Here is a 14,873-nt window from a genome sequence, read left to right as displayed (position 1 = left end):
TGCTACTGTACTAGAATTGGGATTGTTTGGGATTGTCCTGAGAACTACAACAAAAAGTACATGGAATGGAAGTCCTTTTCCGATTAAAGTCATTGTGGGAAATGAGTGTGTTGAAACTCTGCATTCAGCCATGACATGCTAACTAAATATTCTCATTTGGCTAGCTACCGATTTCAAAAGTTAAGTGTAAAAAAACATCTTGCAGTACTTTGAGTAGGCTATTTTGAGATTGAGATTTTCATATTGTCCCATACAATAATCTATATTCTTGTTTGTTATTTTATTTGTAGGTGGGGACCCCACTGTATTTCCCTCGCAACCCTGACTCCACTAGGCGTTGCGACCTTTATTTTGAATACCAACAAATTAGCTGAAACATTATGGGCTGGTTTCACAAGGCCACATTAAATCAATATCCAGTTCTAAAACGGCATAACAAAAATTCACATTCCTGCCAGAGAACCTGAGATGGTTAAGCTGGTCCTGTATCTCACAATTGAGTTTAGCATGACATGTCAAATGTTAATAAAATGACAAACATTAATTTCGTATTACTAAAGCACTTATATTTACTTATTGTAGCATCATCTCAGGTCACAGCTTCAGTGCCTGTTTGGCTTTGAGACAAATATCAGTTGCCCTCTGTCTGAAAACAGCCTGACCGATGCCCAGGTTTAAAGTGGTGCCGAACTTGTAGAGAGAGATTACTGTGTACAAGATATTATCGTCAAAGGATGTAGAAGAAAGAACCTTGCTTGAGTAATGAATGAAAATCCACAGTGCGGTAAAGAGGAAGAGAATTCCCTGCAGGATACCGGCGATGGTGACCCTCATCTGACTGTGCAGTCGGGGAGAGGAGAAGGGGCTGCCGCTCTCTTTCATGCTCTTCATGTGTCTGTGCAGGTAGCACACCGTGGCACAGCTTGACCCCACCATCACACAGAGGCAAAAAAAGACGTAGATAATTTTCAAACACTCACTTGCTGTCAGTGTGTGAAGCAGGACTGTTAGAGAGGCAGCATCAGTGGCGTTGACTAATGTGGTTGTGTTATTTATCGGCACCTTTTTGGGAGAGACATTAGCAGTGCCATTCGTTGATGTGAAACCTGTGCTATTAGAAGGTCCTTTTCCTGAGGAATAAAATTCTCCTGCAGCCCTCACAGCAAATTGAAACATAATGAACATCCCGTCTCCAAATAGGCCCCAGTAGATGATGCTTTTGATGTTCCTCTTCACCCAGGTGAAGAGAGCTCGCTGGGCAGGGACGATCTGGGTGTAGTAGAAGAAATTCAGCCATACAGATGTTGACATGCTGGTTGATGCCATGTACAACATTATTAGATTAGAAGCAGAGTAAAACTCAGAACTGGCAGAGACCATCCACAAGCATTGTGCAGCAATGAGAGAGACCAGGTAGACAGTGGTACAGAATACCATAGATCCCAGCAGTAACTTCATGGGCTGTTTGAGTCCCTCTCTGCCACGCGGTGGGCAGAGCATGCAGAAGATGAAAAATATGTTTGCAAAGATGTTGAGAAAGGTGAGCGGTCCGTTGACTATTGTGAATGACAAGTCGTCCATCATGATACGTGTCATTTTTGAAGAGGATTTTCTTTGCAGGGGTAGCCTATCTTCTCTGTCAGTGTCTGGTGTTCAAATACTGGACACCCAATCCCAGTCTGGTGTCTGAGACATCAGGAAAACAAACTCAAGCGTAACCTGTTTACATTGCAGATACATGCAAATGATTGAGGTGTAACGTCAACACAAAAAGTGACTATTGCATAAGTCACCTGCATCATTAGCATAATTTATCCTACCATTAGTGGTAGAGATGGATTCAACTTAACCTGGACTATAACAACAATTCGTAAATGCTTTGTCACGTACACATATTTTGTAGATGTTATTGGAAGCGCAGCAAAAATATGTTTCTAGCTCCAACCGTGCAGTAATACCTAACAATACACACAAATTCCCCAAAAATGTAAAGAAAGAAATGAAGGAATATCAGAACGAGTCAGTCGAGAATATAAATATATACAGAGTGGACAAAACATTAAGAACACCTGCTGACCAGGTGAATCCAGGTGAAAGATATGATCCCTTATTGATGTCACTTGTTAAATCCACTTCAATCAGTATAGATGAAGGGGAGGAGACAGGTTAAAGAAGGATTTTTAAGCCTTGAGAGAATTGAGACATAGATTGTGTATGTGTGCCATTCAAGGTGAATTTGCAAGACTAAATATTTAAGTGCCTTTGAACAGGGTATGGTAGTAGGTGCCAGGCACGCTGTTTTTTGTCAAGAACTGCAACGCTGGTGGGTTTTTCACACAACAGTTTCCAGTGTGTATCAAGAATTATACAACGGATGGGTCTAATCCTGGATGCTGATTGGTTAAAACCTCATTACCACTGTTGTCTATTCAACAAGTTACCACCGACTAAATCTATGACACCTATTTACTCTGTTCCATCAGACTGTGCAATCCACTGTCTCATCAGCCCAGACAAACAATTTATAAACTTGATATCCACTATAAAAAACATATAGACGTTATCTCACATTTCTTGTAGACTAACATTTAGTTTTCAACAGTGAAGATTTGTATAAACCTTGTTGTCTGTCTGTCTGACATTTGCAACGTTGTTTCAATATTAAAAGTTGATCTCCAGTTGTCACATAGACTTCGTCTTGGGCCTAACAACACCTAACAATGCAGCTGTGGGAAGCCTTGGAGTCAACTTGGACCAGCATCCCTGTGGAACTCTTTCGACACCTTGTAGATTCCATGCCCCAAAGAATTGAGGCTGTTCTGAGGGACAATATTTAAACTCAACATTATGAAGGTGTACTTAATTTGTTATATATACATGATATGTATATGATGGTGTGTATAGACAGTATGGACAGTATACAAACAGAAAAGGTGTGTACAGTAGTATTTATGTAGGATGAGCCTTGGTTAGAATACAGTGTATACATATGAAGTGGGTAAAACTGTATGTAAACATTATTAAAGTGACTATCTACATAGGGAAGCAGTCTTTAAGGTGCAGGGTAGAGTACCGAGTGGTAGTCGGCTAGTAATAGTGAGTAAGTTCAGGGCAGGGTACTGGGTGGAGGCTGTCTAGTGTTGACAATTTAACAGTCGGATGGCCTGGAAGATGTTAGAAGATGTTTCTCAGTCTCTCGGTCCCAACTTTGATGCACCTGTACTGTTTCCACCATAAAGATGGTAGTGGGGTGAACAGGCCATGGCTCGGGTGGATGAGGTCCTTGACAGTGGGTGCTGTAGATGTCCTGGAGGGCAGGCAGTGTGCACCTGTTGATACTTTGGGCTGATCGCACAACCCTCTGGAGAGCCCTGCGATTGCGGATGGTGCAATTGCCGTACCAGGTGGTGATACAGCCCGACAGGATGCTCTCAATGGTGCATTTGTAGAAGTTTGTATGGTGCATTTGTAGAGGTTTGTGACGGTCTTAGGGGCTAAGCCAAATTTATTCAGCTTCATGAGGTTGAGGAGGCAGCACACTGTCTGTGTGGATGGATCATTTCAGGTTGTCTGTGATATACATGCCAAGGAACTTGTAGCTTTTCACCCTCTCCACTGCGCCCCCGTCAATGTGGATGGGGGTGTGCTATCTCTGCTGTTTCTGCTTTTTTGTTGACGTTGAGGGAGAGGTTATTTTCCTGGCACCACTCCACCAGGGCCCTCACCTCCTCCATGTGGGCTCTCGTTGTTCTTGGTAATCAGGCCTACCACTAATGTGTCGTCTGCAAACTTCATGATTGAGTTGGAGATGTGCATGGACACAAAGTCATGGGTGAACAGGGAGTACAGGAGGGGGCTGAGCACACGTCCTTGTGGAGCCTCTGTGTTGAGGATCAGTGTAGCGTCGGTGTTGTTGCCTACCTTCACCACCTGGAGTCGGCCCGGAAGGAGGTACAGGATCCAGTTGCACAGGGGGTCTAGGGTGTTGGGTAAGGTGGAGGTGATCCTTAACTAGCCTCTCAAAGCACTTCATGATGACAGAAGTAATTTAGTTCTGTTACCTTTGCTTTCTTGGGTACAGAATCAATGGTGGACATCTTGAAGCAAGTGGGATAGGGAGAGATTGAGTATGTCATTAAACACTCTAGCCAGCTGGTCTGCGCATGCTCTGAGCTGTCAGCCGTGCGAGGGTTAACACGCTTGAATGTCTTACTCACGTCGGCCACGGAGAACGAGAGCTCACAATCATCGTGAGTGGCGGTGGCCTGCATTGGCGGCATTGTGTTTTCCTTGAAGCAGGCGAAGAAGGTGTTTAGCTTGTCCGGGAGCAAGGCATCGGTGGCATGGCCAGCTTTCCCTTTAGAATCCATGATTGTCGATGCCATATATGCCTCATGTCTGAGCTGTTGAATTGAGACTCCACTTTGTCCCTGTTCTGTCGTTTTGCTTGTTTGATTGCCTTACGGAGGGCATAGCTGGTCTGTTTGTACACGTCCATGTTCAAAGTCACCTTGCCATGGTTTAATGTATTTCAGTTTTGTATGAATGCTGCGCTCTATCCAAAGTTTTAATTGTCACAGTGGGAATAACATCTTCTATGAAGGCGATGTTATTCCCACAAGGGTAAGTTCATCGTTAGCACCATAGGATCCTATGGTTCTAAGATGAACTTAGCCTTAAAACCTCTTAAGGATCTTACCATTGGGGCCTAAAATGACATAACCAAATCTAACTGCCCGAGGCTCAGGACCTGAAGCAAGGATATGCATATTCTTGATACCATTTGAAAGGAAACACTTTGACGTTTGTGGAAATATGAAATTAATGTTGGAGAATATAACACATTAGATCTGGTAAAAGATAATGAAAACCGCAGAGAAAGGCCATATAATCAGAAAGGAATTTAGACACAATTTAGATTTTGTTAACCAGATGGCAGCAAACTGATTCAGTGAAGCATTATTTTACTACACTAGTCTGCCATTTCCAAATGAGACGTTTTTCCAAATGAACTTTTGAATTCACCAAAAGTGCTTTACAGTGGCTAATGATGGCAAAGTTGTTTTCTACAAATGATTTGCCTACTTTAGCACTGTGTAATTTAGATGAAACAGTCACTAGCAACCGTTCAGAATGACTGGGCATCAGTCATCAGTTGGACACAAATATGGCTGCAGCCTCTTTAGAAAGTTCATAACAATGTCAACGATGCAACCAAGCAGCCCATGAATACCTATTATAGTGTTTTATAATTAACTGAATCCCTTTATTTAAAGTAAAGAAAACACATTAAGTGTTTCATGGAGCTTCATAATTAATTATGAAAGTATGCTATAAGACACTTTATAATGTCGTCATGGCATAGTGCTTTTTAAGCATTATGCCACCTGTGACAGACCATTTTCTGATTAGTAGGGCTGTAATGCATTATATGTTTTACAATGGCTCAAGGATGCTATACAAGCAATTATCTTGTATAGTGAGTATTATAAGGCACTATAGCTGTATACACTTATAAGGCATTATATGTGTGCACATCAAAGTGTTACCGAACATTGCATAACATTCCTGCATGTGTAAAATTAGGTAATATTCTGTGGTTGGTGGCAGAGGGACTACATCAACATTTCTGAAAGGCTCTTGAAATCTCAGGTTGATTGCTTTTACGAGGCATCTATCTTCTAAAACGGAAATAGTCTGTATGCCAGTATGAAAATGGGTTCAAATGTTCCATAACCTGTTTGCATATCAAAAACAGATGGAAATACCAACCAGCTTCCAATTGCTGGCGTGCCTCTGAAGCTAAGCAGGGTTGGGCCAGGCCAATCCAGGGGTGTATTCATTCTGTAGTAGGTTTCTTAAACAGAAGCAAACATAATAAAATAGAGTGGGACCTACCTGAATTTAACCAATAGAAACTTTGGTTTTGCTCAGTTTGCTTCCATTTGGTTCTTAAGTGATAAACTGTTTCCGTAATTAATATACCCCAGGTAAAATGCTTATGGAAGTGGTGTTGGAGGGCCAGTAGGGGGCACTATTTGAAAGTCCCAATGCCCCGGGGTGGTGACTGGGAACCACTGCCCCGGGCTCGGTTTCAACAAAAGCATCCTAGCTAGCAGACTGGCTGCAGACTTTATAGAGCTGGATGCTAGCTAGCAGACTGGCTGCAGACTTGATAGAGTTGGGAGCTTCAGTAGCTAGAAGACTGGCTGAAGACTTGATAGTGCTCAGAGCTAGCTAGCAGATTGGCTGTAGACCTGGTAGAGCTCAGAGCTAGCTAAAAGATCGGCTAAAGACTTGTGGAACGGAATGTCATGGATGCAGGTGACCACCTAGCTTGCTAAACAGGCACTTTCCATGTACTTGACACTGTGAAATAAAATGTTACCAGGGTAGCTACGTGTGTGTTGTTGTGCATTGTTATATCCATTGTTGAAATTATTGCATTTTACTCCAGTGCTGCCAACTTTTGAAGAAAGCTTGGAGTGAGATTTGCTATGTGAATTTCATTTCCACCTGGCACACCCCCTAGACAATGGGTCTGGGTGTCCTCCCCCATGAATCTTTCACTGTTTTAAAGCTATTTTCCTGCAGTTCTACATATTTTGACATGAACCACAAGTCAGGCATATTCAGGATGCTTTGAATATTAAATTAACACTCAAAATGTGATAACTTTGTTACTTTTTGGGGGGATGAAATTTGAAGATTGCAAATATTTTGTTTACATATTTTTTTTAGGTGGTTTGACACTTTATTCAGACAGCAATGAAATGGGGAGACAGGCAAATGGGAGAAAGGTTAGAATCAGGGCTTGAACTCTGGTCTAAGGTAGAAAGCTGTATGCGACATGTGCCAGGGAGTGTTTGAACTACATCAAGGCTCTGCATAGGAAATACTAACCTCAGCAACAACAACAAAAAATCGTCCTGTCAGTATTTGTATGACCATAACAAGATTCAACAACTGAGACATAAACTGAACAAGTTCCACAGACATGAGAACAAGTTCCACAGAAATTGAATAATGTGTCCTTGGACAAAGGGGGGATCAAAATCAAAAGTAAGTCAGTATCTGGTGTGGCCACAGGTCCCAGACGTGCTCAATGGGATTGAGATCCGGGCTCTTTGTTGGCCATGGCAGAACACTGACAGTCCTGTCTTGCAGGAAATCACGCACAGAACGAGCAGTATGGCTGGTGGCATTGTCATGCTGGAGGGTCATGTCAGGATGAGCCTGCAGGAAGGGTACCACATGAGGGAGGAGGATGTCATCCCTGTAACGCACAGCGCTGAGATTGCCTGCAATGACAACAAGCTCAGTCTGATGATGCTTTGACACACTGCCCCAGACCATGATGGACCCTCCACCTCCAAATCGATCCTACCCCAGAGTACAGGCCTCGGTGTAACGCTCATTCCTTTGACAATAAACGTGAATCCGACCATCATCCCTGGTGAGACAAAACCGCGACTCGTCAGTGAAGAGCACTTTTTGCCAGTCCGTTCTGGTCCAGCGACGGTGGGTTTGTGACTGTAGGCGACATTGTTGCCGGTGATGTCTGGTGAGGACCTGCTTTACAACAGGCCTACAAGCCCTCAGTCCAGCCTATCTCAGCCTATTGCCGACAGTCTGAGCACTGATGGAGGGATTGTGCATTCCTGGTGTAACACGGGCAGTTGCTGTTGCCACCCTGTACCTGTCCCGCAGGTGTGATGTTCGGATGTACCGATCCTGTGCAGGTTGTTACACGTGGTCTGCCACTGCGAGGACAATCAGCTGTCCATCCTGTCTCCCTGTAGCGCTGTCTTATGCGTCTCACAGTACGGACATTGCAATTCATTGCCCTGGCAACATCTGCAGTCCTCATGCCTCCTTGCAGCATGCCTAAGGCACATTCACGTAGATGAGCAGGGACCCTGGGCATCTTTCTTTTGGTGTTTTTCAGAGTCAGTAGAAAGGCCTCTTTAGTGTCCTAAGCTTTCAGAATTAAAAATAATTATGTAAATACTTATGAGCATTTATTTTATTATAAGGCACAGTATAAGTGCATATAAGAAATAATTGTATTATATGTATTTTAAGGAATAGTAAATGCACTAAACTCAGCACCAAACTCACCAAGAACCCCCTGTTGGTCACATGTTTGTCTTGATTTTTTTCCTTAAATTTTTCCCCTCTTCCCAGCATAGGGCGCTAGTCGATTCTGGTGCAGCTGGGAACTTTATGGATCGCGGACTCGCCCTTAAGTTAGGTGTTCCGTTCATGCCGATAGATTCTCCCTTTCCCGTGCACTCCCTAGATAGCCGGCCATTAGGGTCAGGGATGGTCAGGGAGACCACGGTCCCACTGGACATGGTGACGCGGGGGAATCATAGGGAGCATATCAGTCTCTATATTATTGATTCGCCTGCGTTTCCAGTGGGGCTAGGGATTCCCTGGCTGGCCCGTCACAATCCTAAGATTTCGTGGAGACAGGGGGTTCTCCAGGGGTGGTCAGAGGAGTGTTCTGGAAGGTGTCTGGGAGTTTCCATCGGTGCCACGTCCGTGGAGAGTCCAGACCAGGGTTCCACGGTGTGCATTCCCCCCGAGTATGCCGATTTGGCAATCGCTTTCAGTAAAAAGAAAGCGACTAATTTACCACCTCATCGACCGGGAGGGGATTGTACGATAGATCTCCAGGTAAACGCTGCGCTTCCCAAGAGTCACGTGTACCCATTGTCCCAAGAGGAGACGTTGGCTATGGAGACACAGGTCTCTGACCTCCTCCCTATAGGCTGTTTCGTCGTTGTCGGTGATGTCTGGGGTCTGACATTTTTATCTCAACCAAACAGCATTCAAGAAAATCAAGATTTATCATAGGTGATGTTTTCTAATGAGGGAAATGAGTTTGCACATTTCTGAAGCTACCTTGTTATGAATATCTACGGTGGCCCCAATGGAAAATTAGGTTTTATAATTCACTTTGTCCGTTAGGGCCACCGTAGATATCTATTTACATGGCTTTGCCTCAAGTGATATGTTTTGTCCTTTCATAACGGACTCATCTTCAATCATCTAGTCAGAAATGGCATGACAGTTTCCCCTTACAGAATAAACCATGCTCATTGTATTTTGCACTTTAAGTTCCTCTTGTTGAACTTAAAGTTGGACCAAACGTTGTTTCTGTGTTTCATTTCATTGCTGAAGAGTGTGACATGCAGTGATTATTATGTTGAAACAAAATAAATTGTTTGCTTCTCAGCAAATCTTTTTTTGTTGACAATTTATTGGTCTTTCTTGCCGCCACTGAAGACTGTTAAAAATGACAGTAATTTGATCAAAGAACAGCGTTCGGTTCAGGACTGTGGGTGTAGCAAATTAACATTTAAAGTGACTGTCCCATATGAGAGTCATAATCAAATGTATCTGTTTGTGACGTGTAACACATAAGTGAAAAGAAGATAAAACAAGCATCATTATTTTACTGACCAGGTGGTTTCCATCAGCCCAAAGTCTAAATGCAGGCAACAAACTGTTCTGTTTCTTTACTTAGCACACAAAGCAGTCACCCATTTGGGCAAATATAAATTATATTTATTAGATTATGATAGTTGAAGTCAAATCTAAAATCAAAGATGATTTGTTATATGCACAGGATACATGGTGTATACACAGTACATGTAAGGGTTTTCTTGTGGTGAAGGAGAGGCGGACCAAAAAGCAGCGTGGTTATATTGATTCATGTTTAATAAAAAAGGATAAACACGAACACTACAAAACAATAAACGTGGGAAAACCAAAAACAGCCCTATCTGGAGCAAAACACAGAGACAGGAACAATCACCCACAAACACACAGTGCAACCCAGGCTACCTAAGTATGATTCTCAATCAGAGACAACTAATGCCACCTGCCTCTGATTGAGAACCATACTAGGCCGAAACATAGAAATACCCAAATCATAGAAAAACAAACATAGACTGCCCACCCCAACTCACGCCCTGACCATACTAAATAATGACAAAACAAAGGAAATAAAGGTCAGAACGTGACAGTACAATGAAATCCTTATTTGCAGGTTGACCTCAACATTACAACACAAATTTAAAATAAGTAGAATATAATGGAAAAGGAAGAAATGGGAAACACAAAAAAGGAAATTAGAACTAAATCCAGAAGCCTCATTATGAACAGGAGAAGGCAGTTTACTCTGGTTATACGTACATTAGATCAGTGTCATTCAAACTTGTTAAGTAGGAACCCCACTTAAAAAAATCTGTAAATGTTCAATTTTACATCAACCAATATTAAATTCATTCCATTAAATTTCTTATAAAAAATTAAGAGAACCAATAAATATTAGAACTTTTACGATTAATCCCCCTCCCCCCTCCCAAAAAACAACAATGTAAATAACACTAAATACACTGTCAATTTAATCAACTAAATAAAGTGACACACATTCCTGTCAGGTCTGGCGATGTTGGACCTCTGGTTTAGAAGCTGTGCTGCTACTGTACTAGAATTGGGATCGTTTGCTTAAATGTCCTGAGAACTACAACAAAAAGTACATGGAATGGAAGTCCTTTTCTGATTAAAGTCATTGTGGGAAATGAGTGTGTTGAAACTCTGCATTCAGCCATGACATGCTAACTAAACATTCTCATTTGGCTAGCTACCGATTTCAAAAGTTAAGTGTAACAAAACATCTTGCAGTACTTTGAGTAGGCTATTTTGAGATTGAGATTTTCATATTGTCCCATACAATAATCTATATTCTTGTTTGTTATTTTATTTGTAGGTGGGGACCACACTGTATTTCCCTCACAACCCTGACTCCACTAGGCGTTGCGACCTTTACTTTGAATACCAACAAATTCGATGAAACATTATGGGCTGGTTTCACAAGGCCACATTAAATCAATATCCAGTTCTAAAACGGCATAACAAGCATTCACATTCCTGCCAGAGAACCTGATATGGTTAAACTGGTCCTGCATCTCACAATTGAGTTTATGCCCAGGTTGAAAGTGGTGCCGAACTTGTAGAGAGAGATTACTGTGTACAAGATATTATCGTCAAAGGATGTAGAGGAAAAAACCTTGCTTGAGTAATGAATGAAAATCCACAGTGCGGTAAAGAGGAAGAGAATTCCCTGCAGGATACCGGCGATGGTGACCCTCATCTGACTGTGCAGTCGGGGAGAGGAGAAGGGGCTGCCTATCTCTTTCATGCTCTTCATGTGTCTGTGCAGGTAGCACACTGTGGCACAGCTTGACCCCACCATCACACAGAGGCCAAAAAGCACATAGATAATTTTCAACGACTGACTTGCTATCAGTGTGTGAAGCAGGAATGTTAGAGAGGCAGCATCAGTGTCGTTGGCTAATGTGGTTGTGTTATTAAGCAGCACCTTTTTGGGAGAGACATTAGCAGTGCCATTCGTTGATGTGAAACCTGTGGTATTAGAAGGCCCCTCTCCTGAGGAATAAAATTCTCCTGTAGCCCTCACAGCAAATTGAAACATAACAAACACCCTGTCGCCAAATAGGCCCCAGTAGATGATGCTTTTGATGTTCCTCTTCACCCGGGTGAAGAGAGCGCGCTGGGCAGGGACGATCTGGGTGTAGTAGAAGAAATTCAGCCATACAGATGTTGACATGCTGGTTGCTGCCATGTACATCATTATTAGATAAGAAGCAGAGTAAATCTCAGAACTGGCAGAGACCATCCACAAGCATTGTGCTGCAATGAGAGAGACCAGGTAGACAGTGGTACAGAATATCATAGATCCCAGCAGTAACTTCATGGGCTGTTTGAGTCCCTCTCTGCCGTGCGTTGGACAGAGCATGCAGAAGATGAAAAATATGTTTGCAAATATGTTGAGAAAGGTGAGCGGTCCGTTGACTATTGTGAATGACAAGTTGTCCATCATGATACGTGTAATTTTTGAAATGGTTTTTGTTTGCAGGGATAGCCTATCTTCTCTGTCAGTGTCTGGTGTTCAAATACTGAGACACAGTGTCTGAGACACGGTGAAAACAAACTCAAATGTAGCGTAACCTATTTACATTGCAGAGACATGCAAATGATTGAGGTGTAACGTCAACACAAAAAGTGACTATTGCATAAGTCACCTGGATCATTAGCATAATTTATCCTACCATTAGTGGTAGAGATGGATTCAACTTAACCTGGACTATAACAACAATTCATAAATGCTTTGTCACGTACATGTATTTTGTAGATGTTATTGGAAGCGCAGCAAAAATATTATGTTTCTAGCTCCAACCGTGCAGTAATACCTAACAATACACACAAATTCCCCAAAAATGTAAAGAAAGAAATGAAGAAATATCAGAACGAGTCAGTCGAGAATATAAATATATACAGAGTGGACAAAACATTAAGAACACCTGCTGACCAGGTGAATCCAGGTGAAAGTTTGGATCCCTTATTGATGTCACTTGTTAAATCCACTTCAATCAGTATAGATGAAGGGGAGGAGACAGGTTAAAGAAGGATTTTTAAGCCTTGAGAGAATTGAGACATAGATTATGTATGTGTGCCATTCAAGGTGAATGGGCAAGACTAAATATTTAAGTGCCTTTGAACAGGGTATGGTAGTAGGTGCCAGGCACACTGTTTTTTGTCAAGAACTGCAATGCTGGTGGGTTTTCAGTGTGAATCAAGAATTATACAACGGATGGGTCTAATCCTGGATGCTGATTGGTTAAAACCTCATTTCCACCGTTGTCTATTCCACAAGTTACCACCGACTAAATCTATGCCACCTATTTACTCTGTTCCATCTGACTGTGCAATCCACTGTCTCATCAGCCCAGACAAACAATTTATCAACTTGATATCCACTATAATAGGCATCTAGACATTATCTCACATTTCTTGTAGACTAACATTTAGTTTTCAACAGTGGAGATTTGTATAAACCTTGTCTGTCTCTCTGACATTTGCAACATTGTTTCAATATTAAAAGTTGATCTCCAGTTGTCACATAGACTTCGTCTTGGGCCTAACAACACCTAACAATGCAGCTGTGGGAAGCCTTGGAGTCAACTTGGACCAGCATCCCTGTGGAACTCTTTAGACACCTTGTAGATTCCATGCCCCAAAGAATTGAGGCTGTTCTGAGGGACAATATTTAAACTCAACATTATGAAGGTGTACTTAATTTGTTATATATACAGTACCTTGCGAAAGTATTCGGACCCCTTGAACTTTGCGACCTTTTGCCACATTTCAGGCTTCAAACATAAAGATATAAAACTGTATTTTTTTGTGAAGAATCAACAACAAGTGGGACACAATCATCAAGTGGAATGATATTTATTGGATATTTCAAACTCTTTTAACAAATCAAAACTGAAAAATTGGGCGTGCAAAATTATTCAGCTCCTTTACTTTCAGTGCAGCAAACTCTCTCCAGAAGTTCCGTGAGGATCTCTGAATGATCCAATGTTGACCTAAATGACTAATGATGATAAATACAATCCACCTGTGTGTAATCAAGTCTCCGTATAAATGCACCTGCACTGTGATAGTCTCAGAGGTCCGTTAAAAGCGCAGAGAGCATCATGAAGAACAAGGAACACACCAGACAGGTCCGAGATACTGTTGTGAAGAAGTTTAAAGCCGGATTTGGATACAAAAAGATTTCCCAAGCTTTAAACATCCCAAGGAGCACTGTGCAAGCGATAATATTGAAATGGAAGGAGTATCAGACCACTGCAAATCTACCAAGACCTGGCCGTCCCTCTAAACTTTCAGCTCATACAAGGAGAAGACTGATCAGAGATGCAACCAAGAGGCCCATGATCACTCTGGATGAACTGCTGAGATCTACAGCTGAGGTGGGAGACTCTGTCCATAGGACAACAATCAGTCGTATATTGCACAAATCTGGCCTTTATGGAAGAGCGGCAAGAAGAAAGCCATTTCTTAAAGATATCCATAAAATGTGTCGTTTAAAGTTTGCCACAAGCCACCTGGGAGACACACCAAACATGTGGAAGAAGGTGCTCTGGTCAGATGAAACCAAAATTGAACTTTTTGGCAACAATGCAAAACGTTATGTTTGGCGTAAAAGCAACACAGCTGAACACACCATCCCCACTGTCAAACATGGTGGTGGCAGCATCATGGTTTGGGCCTGCTTTTCTTCAGCAGGGACAGGGAAGATGGTTCAAATTGATGGGAAGTTGGATGGAGCCAAATACAGGACCATTCTGGAAGAAAACCTGATGGAGTCTGCAAAAGACCTGAGACTGGGACGGAGATTTGTCTTCCAACAAGACAATGATCCAAAACATAAAGCAAAATCTACAATGGAATGGTTCAAAAATAAACATATCCAGGTGTTAGAATGGCCAAGTCAAAGTCCAGACCTGAATCCAATCGAGAATCTGTGGAAAGAACTGAAAACTGCTGTTCACAAATGCTCTCCATCCAACCTCACTGAGCTCGAGCTGTTTTGCAAGGAGGAATGGGAAAAAATGTCAGTCTCTCGATGTGCAAAACTGATAGAGACATACCCCAAGCGACTTACAGCTGTAATCGCAGCAAAAGGTGGCGCTACAAAGTATTAACTTAAGGGGGCTGAATAATTTTGCACGCCCAATTTTTCAGTTTTTGATTTGTTAAAAAAGTTTGAAATATCCAATAAATGTCGTTGCACTTCATGATTGTGTCCCACTTGTTGTTGATTCTACACAAAAAAATACAGTTTTATATCTTTATGTTTGAAGCCTGAAATGTGGCAAAAGGTTGCAAAGTTCAAAGGGGCCGAATACTTTCGCAAGGCACTGTACATGATATGTATATGATGGTGTGTATAGACAGTATGGACAGTATACGAACAGAAAAGGTGTGTA

The 14,873-nt window shown here is 42.1% G+C and overlaps 1 protein-coding gene across 1 annotated transcript; it reads right to left on the bottom strand.

Annotated features, from left to right (window-relative positions):
- Positions 1-156: 156 nt before the first annotated feature.
- LOC118938098 (uncharacterized) lies at positions 157-11,269 on the bottom strand. The gene is made up of 3 exons (XM_090194370.1): positions 10,988-11,269; positions 4,244-4,403; positions 157-1,646 (listed from the first exon to the last, which is right to left on the bottom strand). Exons 1-3 carry the CDS (start codon positions 11,267-11,269, stop codon positions 595-597), a joined length of 1,494 nt encoding a protein of 497 aa, XP_090050496.1. The 3' UTR covers positions 157-594.
- Positions 11,270-14,873: the final 3,604 nt, after the last annotated feature.

The sequence above is a fragment of the Oncorhynchus mykiss genome, chromosome 13, assembly GCF_057628025.1.
Source record: "Oncorhynchus mykiss isolate SJ-2025 chromosome 13, ASM5762802v1, whole genome shotgun sequence".
In the NCBI taxonomy this organism is placed as follows: domain Eukaryota; kingdom Metazoa; phylum Chordata; class Actinopteri; order Salmoniformes; family Salmonidae; genus Oncorhynchus; species Oncorhynchus mykiss.
This window is presented reverse-complemented; position numbering and strand designations above follow the sequence as displayed.

Bases quoted from the DNA above. Each gene is read 5' to 3' on its own strand.
- LOC118938098 (XM_090194370.1), bottom strand. From the start codon at position 11,269: ATGGTGGGGTCAAGCTGTGCCACAGTGTGCTACCTGCACAGACACATG. The intron at 4,404-10,987 runs GTGAGATGCAGG...TCAATTCAACAG, and splicing joins ACCTGGGCATAAACTCAATT to CTCAGACATGAGGCATATAT. The intron at 1,647-4,243 runs GTGAGCTCTCGT...TTTGAACACCAG, and splicing joins CACCGCCACTCACGATGATT to ACACTGACAGAGAAGATAGG.